The 12,864-nt window shown below is 44.8% G+C and overlaps 1 protein-coding gene across 3 annotated transcripts in view; it reads left to right on the top strand.

Moving 5' to 3' along the window:
• Positions 1-12,864, top strand: part of LOC130417022 (CAP-Gly domain-containing linker protein 4-like) — a 62,869-nt gene that overhangs the window by 38,810 nt on the left and 11,195 nt on the right. For all 3 annotated transcript variants that reach the window (XM_056742362.1, XM_056742361.1, XM_056742363.1), the window contains exons 8-9: positions 1,025-1,160; positions 1,719-1,850. In XM_056742362.1, the coding sequence (XP_056598340.1) occupies positions 1,025-1,160; positions 1,719-1,850 (268 nt within the window). The remainder of the gene's footprint in view (positions 1-1,024; positions 1,161-1,718; positions 1,851-12,864) is intronic.

A 12,864-nucleotide genomic window follows, 5' to 3' on the forward strand; every position in this document is an offset into this window, starting at 1 on the left:
TGCCTACTATGGTAGGTAAATTGGCAACAATACAGAGAGAAACATGTAGTAAATATTTACACAATTTTCTTTATTTAAATTCACAGTCATACCACAAATTGACACTTAAAACCTTGCAAGGCTGTTAGTGCAACTTTTGAATTTCTAGACTTGAATTTTGCTTCTTTCGAAATGTACCTGTTGTAAACCTAACTTGTGCACTTGTAAACTTCAAAATGTAAGAGTAGCCTGTCTTTAATGAGCACACAACAGAGCTACTTCACCTACCTATGGCAGGCAAAGTTCGGATGGAGGGACCTACTTTTGCAATTTCAAATCTAGAATCCAAAGGCAGGCTCATGACATCATCAGTAATGGATTAAGGCTGCTATTGTTTAATAACCCATTAAGAGTTGGTATGGAAAATAGATGGTCAGGAGACTAAAGAGTTTGCAGTCTAGAGAATTAAAGGGTATTCTCATCTGCATCGTCCTTGCAGAAATAAATCATTTAAGTTGCGTCTGTCTCAAACGCCCTCACATACCCGCACAGAAAATTAGCCATTAATGAAATCCTCCGCCACATTGGGACTAAAGTGAGCAGAGTGCATCTAGAGATTGGCTAATCAAAACACCATTATCTTCTGGGATCCTTGGCGCCGCTGGCTTTCTTTGATTTCCATTTTACTTTTAACCTTATTTTTAATCCAAGCTTATTTGCCTGTTTATGAATGTCAGCATAAGAAAAAAAGCAAGGTTGGCTCTCCAGCGATTGACCAGTACGAGCCAAACTACGAACATTGTGTGCGAATGTGCTTGTTGTTTTCTGGAAAAAGAAGTAATCACTTTTCATTGCTTTTTCGAGAACAGAGCAAGATAAAGATAGCGTCAAACAGGTCTATTGAACGTGTATTTTCTCCTCTGTAGCACACACATCCAGTAAACTATTTCTCACACTTTTCCCAGAGAACCCCCATTTGCTAAAGTGATTTCTGCGAGGTGCTTCTGTGGTCCCATGATTAAATATAAAATGTTTTGTTGGTTAGGTTGGTAGGCTACGGTTCTGCGGCAGTACTGAATTTTCCGGTGGTCTTTGGGCTGGAGTGGAGCTTCACCAACCGGTGGGCAAAAATGATGGATCAGTGGCTGGCGTCCAGTACTTCAGTTGCCCTAATAAGCATGGTAAGTGATATGGACATTGTTTCTCAGATAAATTAAATTTACTTGCATAGTTTAATGTTAACTCTTTAATTAATTCAGGGTTTGGGCAAAAAGTAGCGTATGAGAGGCTGTGCTGTATCCTGACTTATTCACTACACAGCACTAGCACAATACAATACATTGCAAAACCAAAAATAATTTTAGGAAAAAGCTCTTTAAGCCTTCCACTGAAAAATACTGCAGTCCCTGACTGACTGCGAACAGCAACAGAATGTTTATGTTGCTAAGGGTGCGTATTATATTAGGTATGTTAGATATTTCTTTTATTTAAGTCATTAAATAATTTAACCATCAGACATTTTCGTATTCTTGTAGCTCAATATGTGTTTCTGGGGCTCAGATGGTAAACCATGGTTGTGCAAGGTCATGGGTTCGATTGCCAGGAAACATCAATACTGATAAACTGTATACCTTGAATACATTGCAGGGTGCTTTGAATACATTTTCATTCACATACGTAAATTTGGAATTTACATACATTAAAGTAAATGCAATTCATGCTTGCCTGCTCCTTTCCAGGAATCTTCGCCCCCCTTTCTAAAATCAGCAAGCTCTTTGAGCGCAGCAAAGAGATTTCCCGCCAGCCTTACACTCCTGTTCCCCGCCCAAGACGCATTGACTTGGCACGGGTCACGTCAAAGGTCAACACAGGTACACCTCTAATATAACTAGTTGCTTAATGATCCTCTTTACAGCCTACAAACCCAATATCAGATAAAGCCTAGAAGGCACCATAGGCTCAATGCTAATTAGCATCCCAGTGGAATAGCTTGATAAATAAACTCACACAAGTGTTAATGGTGACAGTGGTGATAAGGTCCCCTTAAGGGTTTTAGAGACAGTAAAAAGCAATGTGAGCACTGAAGAATGTAGAATTTATTGAGAGAGCTTGTGAGTATCACTTGTGTGCTAATTCAGTGCCCACCCCAGGCTCTGTTTATGGAGACATGACACTCAACAATGAAACATAAATGTAGGGGTAGCTACATACACAAAATGTGTATTTATCTTGGGTATCTTGCTATGTCATGCATTCTGACTTCTTTACACTTTTAAACGTGCTTGGTTCTCATGCTTAACATGCTCAACTTGTTAAAAAACGAGTTGGACGTATGACGTCGTATTTCTGTACTTGATACACTCCCCCAGCACTCCAACTAGTTTCGGAAAGTTTTTAATAATTCTGGATCCCTGTGATGACACATTCCGGGAAGCTATTCCTTTCATTGGCCATTCTCCCGGAAAAGCACAGCAAGGTGAAAGAAAAAACACTCCCACAAGCCTACCAACGAGCGAGACCCGCTTACCATCAAGTTCCCTTTCTGTCGGTCTCTCGACGTTGTGTCGAGAACGACAGATGGGGGTTCGCCCTTGAGAACCAATCAACTCTGACTACTATAGAAAAGGCCAATGAAATTTGGCGAATGAAATTTGCATGCCGGGCTCCGCCCCCAGATATCCGGTATAAAAGGAAGCCGGCGTGCAGCATTCACTTACCTTTTGTTCTTAGGAGCCTTCGCTCATGACTACGAACAGAACGAATTCAATGAATTCCTCTTCTTCTACATTGCCGGATCTACGACGTGTTGCAGCGGATCGTCTTCACCTACAGCGACCTTCCCCTGGGCGTCTCGGCGATTCCGGAGGTGTTAGAGATTTTTTTCGGACTGACTGCGCAATCTCCAGCGCGGCATGTCCCGCTGTTCTCTGGGGTGCGGCACCCTCATCGAGGAGGGGGATGGACACGATCGCTGCGTTAGGTGTCTGGGCGTCCAGCACGCTGAAGCAGCGTTCGTTGACACATCTGCCCGCAGATTGTCATTCTGAAGTTGCGGTAACGGGTGGCAGCGTTAGTGATATGGGGAACTCTGCGAACGTAAACCCGCCAGCCAAGTGCTCACGGGCCGATCGCACCCTGATTCGCTCTTCTAAACTTTCCCCAACCGGCGGTGGCAAACCGTCCGGATCCTCACGCACACACTCGGAAACGATGTGTGACATAGATGAGATGTCGCTCGCAGCATCGGAGGGAGACTGGCATCCGACTCTGGCAAATCCAAGCTCCACCCCCAGCGGTCGAGTTCAGGAGGAAGCAGAAGTGATGTCAAATAATGCTAACGCGGGGATGCGTGGTTCCTGAGGTCGGAGCGCGGTGCAAACCGCGCCCACCCCGGGTGCCATGTTTTTCCTGGAGGTGCATGAGGAGCTGTGTAAAACTTGGAACGCTCCACTCACGGACCGTTCCAGTGAAACCAGCTCCGGCTCCCTTACTTCCCTCGTTGGTGGGGCAGCCAGAGGCTACGTCGAGATCCCCCGGGTGGAACGGGCGCCTGCGGTGCAAGTCGGAGCCAACCTTCCCTCTGGGGACACCCGCGACATGGTTAGCTCCGCCAGCCGACGAACCCCCCCGTGGGAATGATGAAGCAGACCGTCTACAGCTGTAGCGTACACAGATCGTCAGGGTGGCGTTCGCTCACAGCAGCTAACACAACTTGCTCGACGCCTCCTCCGGTGGAGTCAACAGGTGACCCGTTCCCTGCGGGCCACACACACCCCGGGCAAACTGAACTAGACAGCCGACGTGCTTTCACGCCAATTTATGCCTCGTGGAAAGTGGCGACTCTACCCCCGCGCAGTCCAGCTCATTTTGAGACTGTTCGGGTAGGCCCAGGTAAACCTGTTCGCCTCCCGTAACACCACCATTTGCCCGCTTGGTATTCCATGCTCTCGGCACGGATATCCTGGCGCACAGCTGACCGCAGGATGGGTGGAAGCATACCTTCCCCCCCAGGAGCCTCCTTGCACAGACGCTGTGCAAGGTCAGGGAGCAGGAGCACCAAGTGTTATTGGTTACACCACACCGGTCTAACCGCACATGGCTTCAGAGCTGATGCTCTGGACAGCGACTCCCCCTGAACCATTCCCCTGACAGAGGACCTGCTCTATCAGGGGAGGGACACGTTCTGGCATCCCAGATCAGACCTCTGGAACACCCATGTCTGGTCTCTAGACGGGACGAGAAGATCCTGAGATGGCTACTCCCCCTCTATGGCAGAGACCATCACCCAGGCTAGGGCCAGGGATGGGCATAAATACATGTAAATGTATTTAAAATTCAAATACAAAATACTGTGTGGAAAAGTGTATTTAAATACAAATACAAAATACTGTGTGGAAAAATGTATTTAAATACAAATACAGTATTTTGTATTTTGAAAATACACAAAATACATGTGAAATTGGTGATTCAGTGCAGGTACCCCTATTAGGCTAAAATCTATCTGGGCCTATTCTAAATGCCAAAAAGCATGATGTGTTTAACTGCTAAGAAACTTTCGTTTTCATTTTATTTACCGCTTCCCTTCCCCTGCCTGGTAGGAAATACATAACTACAAAAAAAGACACTTTATAAAATGTTTTATTTTATTATGTTTTATCACCCACGGTGGCTTAACGGTTAGCACGTTCGCCTCACACCTCCAGGGTTGGGGGTTCGATTCCCGCTTCCGACTTGTGTGTGTGGAGTTTGCATGTTCTCCCTGTGCCTCGGGGGTTTCCTCAGGGACTCCGGTTTCCTCCCCTGGTCCAAAGATATGCATGGTAGGTTGATTGGCATCTCTGGAAAAATTGTCCGTAGGGTGTGAGTGCGTGAGCGAATGAGTGAGTGTGTGTGCCCTGCAATGGGTTGGCACTCCATCCAGGGTGTATCCTGCCTTGATGCCCCGTGACCCGAGGTAGTTCGGAAAAGCGGTAGAAAATGGATGGATGGATGTTTTATCACCATCATAACTTCAAACTCAGTAACAAAAATAGAAAGTTTGTCTAAAATAAAAAATAAATAAAATTAGAATTTGGCATTATTCAACCAAAGGTTGTTTTTTTTCTACTAAAAGCTAAAGATTTTGTGTGGTGTATCATTAATCAGTGTCATCACAGATGCACACAATCAATACAGATTGTTGGGTTGTAGCTACAGCTGAAGCTCACGTGCATGAATGTTAGGGCTGGGGAAGGGCGTGTCTGGCCTGAATTATGTTGGTTGATGCACGAAAACACCCTGATAAAAAGGTTGACTGGCTCAAAGTATTTTGAGTATTTTGAAAATACAAAAATACTCATCTTAAATGTATTTAAATACAAATTACATTAGATTTTTCCAAAGGCTTTAAAATACAAAATACAAAATACTATTTTGTATTTCAAATACGTATTTTAAATACATGTATTTGAAATACTGCCCATCCCTGGCTAGGGCCCCATCTACTAGGCGGTTACACGCCTCTAGACGGCGCCTCTTCTCGTCCTGGTGTCTCTCTCAATAAGAAAGACCCACTGAGGTGCTCGATCAGGATTGTGTTTTCCTTCTTACGAGACTGGAGACTAACATCTCCCCTCCACACTGAATGTGTATGTAGTCGCTATTGCCACTCATCACGACTCAGTCGGTGGAAAGTTTCTAGGGCAACACGACCTGGTCACCAGGTTCCTAAGGGGCGCGAGAGGGCGGAAGCTGCCTCATCTCCCCCCCATACCCTCTTGGGACCCTAAGTGGTCCTGGGGAGCCTCAGTGCCCCCCAAGAGCCCCTCGGAGGTTCCGATCTTCCTCACAGAGTAAGACTGCCCTCCTGACAGTGCTCACATCCTTCAAGAGGGTAGGGGACCACCGAGCAGCCTCCGTGTCCCTGGATTGCCTTAAATTCGGCCCTAGAAACTCTCACGTTATCTTGAGACCCAGGCCCTGATGCGTGCCCAAGAAGTTCCCACTACTCCCTCCGGGGCCAAGTGGTGGACTTGCAGGCGCTCCCCATAGGGGAGGAAGACCTAACCTGATCAGTGTTGTGTCCAGTACGTGCTGGACCGCACGCAGAGCTCTGAAGCTCTGACCAGCTCCGTGTCTGTTGGAGGACAGCAGAAGGAGGAGGCTGTCTCCAAACAGAGGCTGGCGCACTGGGTCGTGGACGCCGTTACGATGGCTTTTGATCTCAGAATCTCCCATGCCCATTGGCAGTGAGGGCTCACTCCACACGGAGTTTAGCCACCTCCTGGGCACTGGCAGAAGCGCCTCTCTAGCAGACATCTGTAGAGCTGCGGGTTGGGCTACGCCCAAACACCTTCGCAAGGGTTAGCAACCTTCGCGTAAACCCGGTGTCAGCCCACGTCCTACGTGGCGACATGTAGGACTGGCATCCAGGGGGCGTATGCCTGCGAAAGCACCTTTCCACCCTCTAACAGGTTGGGTCAGTGTGCCATCTACCTTTTCTTCTTACCCAAACACATGGCTAAGAAACTGGTACCTCACCAACCTCCCTTCTTACCCAGACACTGGTTAAGAATAGGCATTCCATCCATCACTAAGCAAGCACCCCCAGGGGGGCTGGCTGGGCAGAGCAGCCTTCCCCCTCAGGCCGGGATACCATGTGAGCTATCACAGATAGCTCTAACCGGACCTAGTGCTACCGGACGTCCGTAACACCCCCTCCGTGGGCTGTTCCGTCTGATGTATCCTCATGAGAATGGTTCCCACTCCTGGTAACCCATGAGCTTCCCCAGGTGGACCTCCACCTCGAGGTTGACTACCCAGTCTGCACGTTCCATGCGTTCTCCTCCAAGGACGAGACCATACCTATATCCACCATATTCCTCCCCACGGGTAGGAGGTGGCCTCTGCAGCGCTTCTCTGATTAAGAGTTGGGCTCACCCGTTGTAAACCCGAGCCGGACGGCCTCTCGCCAGTAGAGAGCTAAGGCCTCGTCCGTGAAAGGTTACCGGTCAGGGCTGTACCCATCTTTCTCCAAGAAAGCTCTGGAACCCCCCGACCACCACACTGGAAGGTTACAGTTTCGCGAAAGCATCGAGCTGACACGCCCAAGCTTGTTTCCGTCGCTTCGCTAGAGATTGTGACGCGATACAGCGTTGTGGCGTTTTCCATAGGCAACCCCATCTGTCGTTCACGACACAACGTCGAGAGACCGACAGAAAGGGAACGTCTTGGTTACGTATGTAACCTCAGTTCCATGATGGAGAGAACGAGACGTTGTGTCCCTTATGCCACAAACACGTATCGTATTCTGCTGCAGTCGTGAGAGGCTCTCAGGCTCTTCAGAACAAAAGGTAAGTGAATGCTGCACGCCGGCTTCCTTTTATTCCGGATATCCGGGGGCGGAGCCCGGCATGCAAATTTCATTCGCCAAATTTCATTGGCCTTTTCTATAGTAGTCAGAGTTGATTGGTTCTCAAGGGCGAACCCCCATCTGTCGTTCTCGACACAACGTCTCGTTCCCTCCATCAGGAAACTGAGGTTACATACGTAACCAAGACGATAATCTGCACCAAGATGGGCAGCAGCTCGTTACTCTTGCGATAGTGAAGTTTAGGTGTGTCTGTTTGTTCAGGGCATTTCAGAGATGGTTGTTATATAAAGGGTGGATGTAACGCTGGATTTGGAGATCGTTTGAAACTGATAGATGATACTGTATCAGTGCTTAAAGATGCAGGACTTGAACTGCACGCGGTAAGACAAACTAAGTCATACGTCTGTGTTTTGGTTGCAATCGGCTTGTATGTGCATAATGTACAAAACACAAAGGAATAAATGTAATGATGTGTAGCTTGCTCGTGAAAAGCCTATATTCATTTTGAGAGTGTAGATTATAAATAATTATATGTATGTAGAATATCCTGCACACATTAAGGGCATCAGTTTTAAAAGCAATATAGCTGACACATATCAAAGCGTCCTATGCTTTACAAAACTGCAGTTTCTCTCAGAGAAAGTCTGCAGGGAACGACAGTGTACCCACATAAGTTTCCATTGGCACACTAATGTTGATGAACAGCTGTTCTCCTTACTTCTGTTACACCAGAGACTTCTTTTTGCACTCTGTGTAGGCTACTGTTCAGCGTGAGTGGGTGGTGGTCAGTCACTTTAGGTAGGGCTTCTGGGGCTTAAGCCAGTCATGTCTTGCCAAAAGCCCCTCAGCTTTTTGAATATTTAAAACGGTTCATTTCAAATACAAGACTATAATAATATGAATTTTAATAAGTTTTGCGACGCGGGTTGTAGTACATTATCGTAATTTGACACAGCTCTGAAGCACTCGTTGTTTTTGGATGGTAAATAGTACTTGATACTGTCAGGCGTATTTTATTTACTGAACTGTTGCCTGCGAAACAAACAATTTATTTCTAAATTATAATGATAAACTTTTACTGTTTTCAATGTATCTTTGCAGTTTTGCTGTTTTTGTGCAAACTTTGACCTAAACAGTACATCAACCATCAGGGTGGCATTCGCTCAAGGCAGCTAACAAGATTCGCCCGACGCCTCCTCTTGTGGAGTCACAAGGTGATCCGCTCCCTGAGAGCTACATACATCCCTGGCAACCTGATCCAGACCGCCGACGCGCTCTCTCGTCAGTCGACGCCTCCCGGAGAGGGGCAACTCCACCCCAGCGCAGTCCAGCTTTTTTGGGTGCGGTTCGGGTTCGCCTCCCTGGACACCATCCATTGCCCGCTATGGTACTCTCTGTCCAAGACCCCCTCGGCACAGATGCTCTAGCACACAGCTGGCCGCGGGACAAGTGGAAGTACGCCTTCCCCCCAATGAGCCTCATTGCACAGACCCTGTGCAAGGTCAGGGAGGAGGAGCATCAAGTGTTTCTAGTTGCGCCGTACTGGCCCAAACGGACTTGGTTCTCGGAGCTAATGCTTCCTACAAAAACTCCCCCTGGCCAATCCCCCTGAGGAAGGTCCTGCTATCTCATGGGAAAGGTACATTGTGGCATCCCAGGCCAGTCCTCTGGAACCTCCACGTCTGGCCCTTGGATGGGACGACGAGACCGTGAGTGGCTTAATCTGGAGGTGCTTGAGACCATCACTCAGGCTAGGACTCCGGCCACTAGGTGGCTATACGCCTATCAGTGGAGCCTCTTCTCTTCCTGGTGTTCTACTCAAAGAGAAGACCCACAGAGTTGCTCGATCTGGAATGTTTTGTCCTTTTTACAAGAGAGTCTAACCTCTCCCCTTCCACACTGAAAGTGTATTTAGCCGCTATTGGCGCTCATCACGACTCAGTTGCTGGGACAGCACGACCTGATCATTTGGTTCCTAAGGGGCGCGAGGAGGCGGCATCCGCCTTTTCCGCACTCCATACCCTCTTGGGACCTTTACGTGGTCCTGGCGGGCCTCAAAAGGCCCCCATTCGAGCCCTTAGGAGAAAGCACTCTTCCTCACCTAACAAACACCTAAATGTTTTGGAAACAATCGTGAAGCCGTATCAATTTTTTATTAATGTGATCAAACTAAATACTCTTCGAAAATACAAGTTTGCAATACTACTCTATAGGTACTCAAGATTAATATGAGATTGGCAGAAACCCTGTGTGTTACGCCCGTTTTAATGTCATGGACTGTGATGAAGGTGAAAGTAGTTTAGCTGTGTCAAATGTTTACAATCTCTGATAAACCAAACACTACTCCAGCGGCTCTTCCACTTCTCTAAAGAAGGACCCGCACATTTTGTGGCGTATTTTTTTGGGCGGAGGTTATTATAAGCGCTCGGAATAGTGACATCATGTACCCAGGAAGTAGAGGGCTGTAGTCAATTCACAATTCACTAGTGCAGTTATTTTTGGTTTTATAATTTTAGGTTTTGTTGTTTTGCTTCTTTTCAAATTCAGTTTTTAATATTCAATGACTTTAAATGTATTAACTTGACTTGTTTGATAATCAGTTTTACTGTAGCTCAGTGGTAAGAGCATTGCGTTAACAACGAAAGGTTGTGGGTTCGATCCCAGGGGATTGCAAATACCTATGTAAAATGTATAGGATAAAGCAATGTAAGTCGCTTTGGATAAAAGCGTCTGCCAAATGCCAAAATGTAAATGTGATTATGGTGGGTGCCTCAACAACACCTTTTTTTTTTAAACAGTTTGATTATAAACTGTAATGCCTTCACTGCCTTCTTCCATTTTATTTTACTTATCTTTCTTTTCTAGACCTCTTTGTTCTGTTCAGCCTTACACGCTGCTTTTATAGCCCTTATTCCTAAAGTTAACTTTTCTGTTTCTTCTAGTTTGAAGGACTTTTGGTTATACCAGTGTAGTGAATTCAATGAGGAACAGTATTATTTAAACACTATTCTTCATCAAATATGTAAGAATCATCATGAGCTTTGATCACAATTATAAGTAATATATTCTCCACCACCCTTTGTAAGGGAAACAAATATCAACCCAAATTGGGATGAATTTAATTAATAATGATCATTATAATTATCTTGATCAAATTCATGATTTGGGGAAATCACTTAGCATTACGAGCAGGTAGCAAGAATCGGCATGTTTAGGGACTCCGGATTATGAGCATGAACTACAAACAACATCACGTGTGAAATAAAACAGGACTTTATTACCTAGACTAGGCACATACTAATCTAACACACACACATACAGTTTAGCATTGGAAGAAGGTTGAAGTTGAAGCAGAGAGAAGAACAGAGTATGGATTTATGGCAGTATATGATATTCAGAAGATCAATAGCCTGAACTAAACATCAGTTTCTTCTTGTAAAGCACCTTTGTTAAAAGGATTAATAATGCCCTATGCATCCATTAATAAGACTAAGTTTGATACTTGCACGTCTTGCCCATCAAAAGAAAGAAAGTGTCCTGATGCAATTTCTTAAGGCTCCAGGTGATCTTGGCTGAAAGTGATCAGAGAGAACCAGTTTTATGGAGAGGATCTGTATCTGGAAAGACGAGGCCGCAGCCTGGCACAAACTTATGGGTCAAAGGTGAAGTCTTCTTCTAGTTCATCCTTTGGAGATGCAGAACGCAAGGAGAGAAAGAACAAACCCCCACAAACTGCAAACCTGAAGAACAACTCCTAAAACCTTGACACAAGAACCAAAGAAAAAAAAGACTCTTCTCGTGGTCTCTTTTAAACTGTAAGGATGTCACATCCTACAGACGTGACTGATCCAATCAGGAGATGGCAACTTTGGAGGGAAAGTTAATTGTCTTTGTCTCTCAGATGGTGTTTTGCATGTGAGAGCTGATTGGATGTTCACTAAGAAGATTTCTAAGAGTTTGATAAAACTAATATGAAAAGAGTTAACAAAACACAACAAACATCAACATTAAGGAAATAACAAATGTAGCTCATAGACACCAAACATGATCTAAATATCATCTTGGTTAAATGAGTTACTACAAATCTAATAATTCCAGTAGTTAAACACACATCCATGGATACTTTGGATTAATGTTTAAAACAGACGTAACAACAAGAACATTAATACATGGAAATGGTATAAATGAATATATGTACATTTCCATATAAATGCATTTAGAATTGTATGTCTGTCCCCAAAGTGAGTAAAGAGAGTTCAGCGCCATACATTCCATTCGGTCGTAAAATACTCTATCTTGATGGATTGGTGTGAGTTGCTATGGTCACCAGAGATCTTCTCCTGCTCTTGGTGTAAGTTACAGATTGGGGGTAGACCCCAACCGACTAGCTTGCTGGTGGGGTGAGGGGTGTTGTTGTAATATTTAAGAAATTTAATTTGTTATGCGTGTCTGATCGGTATCAGGTACTACACCAGTGTATATCAAATAGATACAGTTATATTTTCAGGTGAAATTAAAGAACAGGTTTTAAGCTTTAAGTCATGTTTTTTTGTTCAGGGGGCTCAAATATAATTAGACAAATTAATATAATCTTATTTTGTTTGTATTTGCTTAGCATCCTTTGCAGGCAGTGACTACCTGTAGTCTGAAAACGCACAGACATCACCAAAGCCCAGGGCTTTACTACAGCTGCCTTAATTTGTTGTTTGCTCATTGGTCTATCTGCCTTTAGTTTTGTCTGGATATTCAATTAATTTACCTTCGAAAACCGTGGTACGTTTTTGGGTCATTCTCAATCTGTACTAAGAAGCATCTATTGCATTTGGCTGAATCTGGACAGACATTCCATTCTGTGGGTTCACAACAACAGCTTCCAAATGCAAATGTCACACATAGAATCAACTCCAGACATTTTAGAGTTTTCACCCATACATTTAGTCATTTAGCAGACACATTTTTCCAAAGCGACTTACAAGTAAAAAAATCTGGAAGCAATTGGGTCAAACAGTAAGCATAAGAGCAATAAAACGTGTCTCACAATGCCTACTACAGTGTACAGAGCCAAGTTTAGTTTATCTAAGCATGCGTTTTTATTAGATATTGTAAAAAAAAATTGAAATCAGAAATTATCAGTCAGGTGCAGACGGAAGAGATGTGTTTTCAGCCGATTCTTAAAGATGGCAACTTAATCTGCTGATCTTGTAGCAGCAGGGAGATCATTCCACAAATGTGGAACCGATCCAGATTTTTTTTACCTTTTTGGGATGGCACCACAAGACGTCGTTTTAGATTTTTAGTTGTGAAGAAATGATGAATCAACAGCCTTTGAGTTAACTGTCCAATTACTTTTGGTCCCTTGAAAGGGGCTGTTTGGTAAACAGCTAAAATATCAAATTGTGCCTGTGTCCAAATATCTATGGATTTAACTGTAATTCACCCCAAAATCAATATGTATAATTTTTTCTCACCCTCATGCCATCCTAGATGTATATGCTGGCCATTAAACGATATTTTTGACTCGCCGGCCAATTTGT

This window comes from Triplophysa dalaica, unplaced genomic scaffold (assembly GCF_015846415.1).
Source record: "Triplophysa dalaica isolate WHDGS20190420 unplaced genomic scaffold, ASM1584641v1 Contig8, whole genome shotgun sequence".
NCBI classification, from domain to species: domain Eukaryota; kingdom Metazoa; phylum Chordata; class Actinopteri; order Cypriniformes; family Nemacheilidae; genus Triplophysa; species Triplophysa dalaica.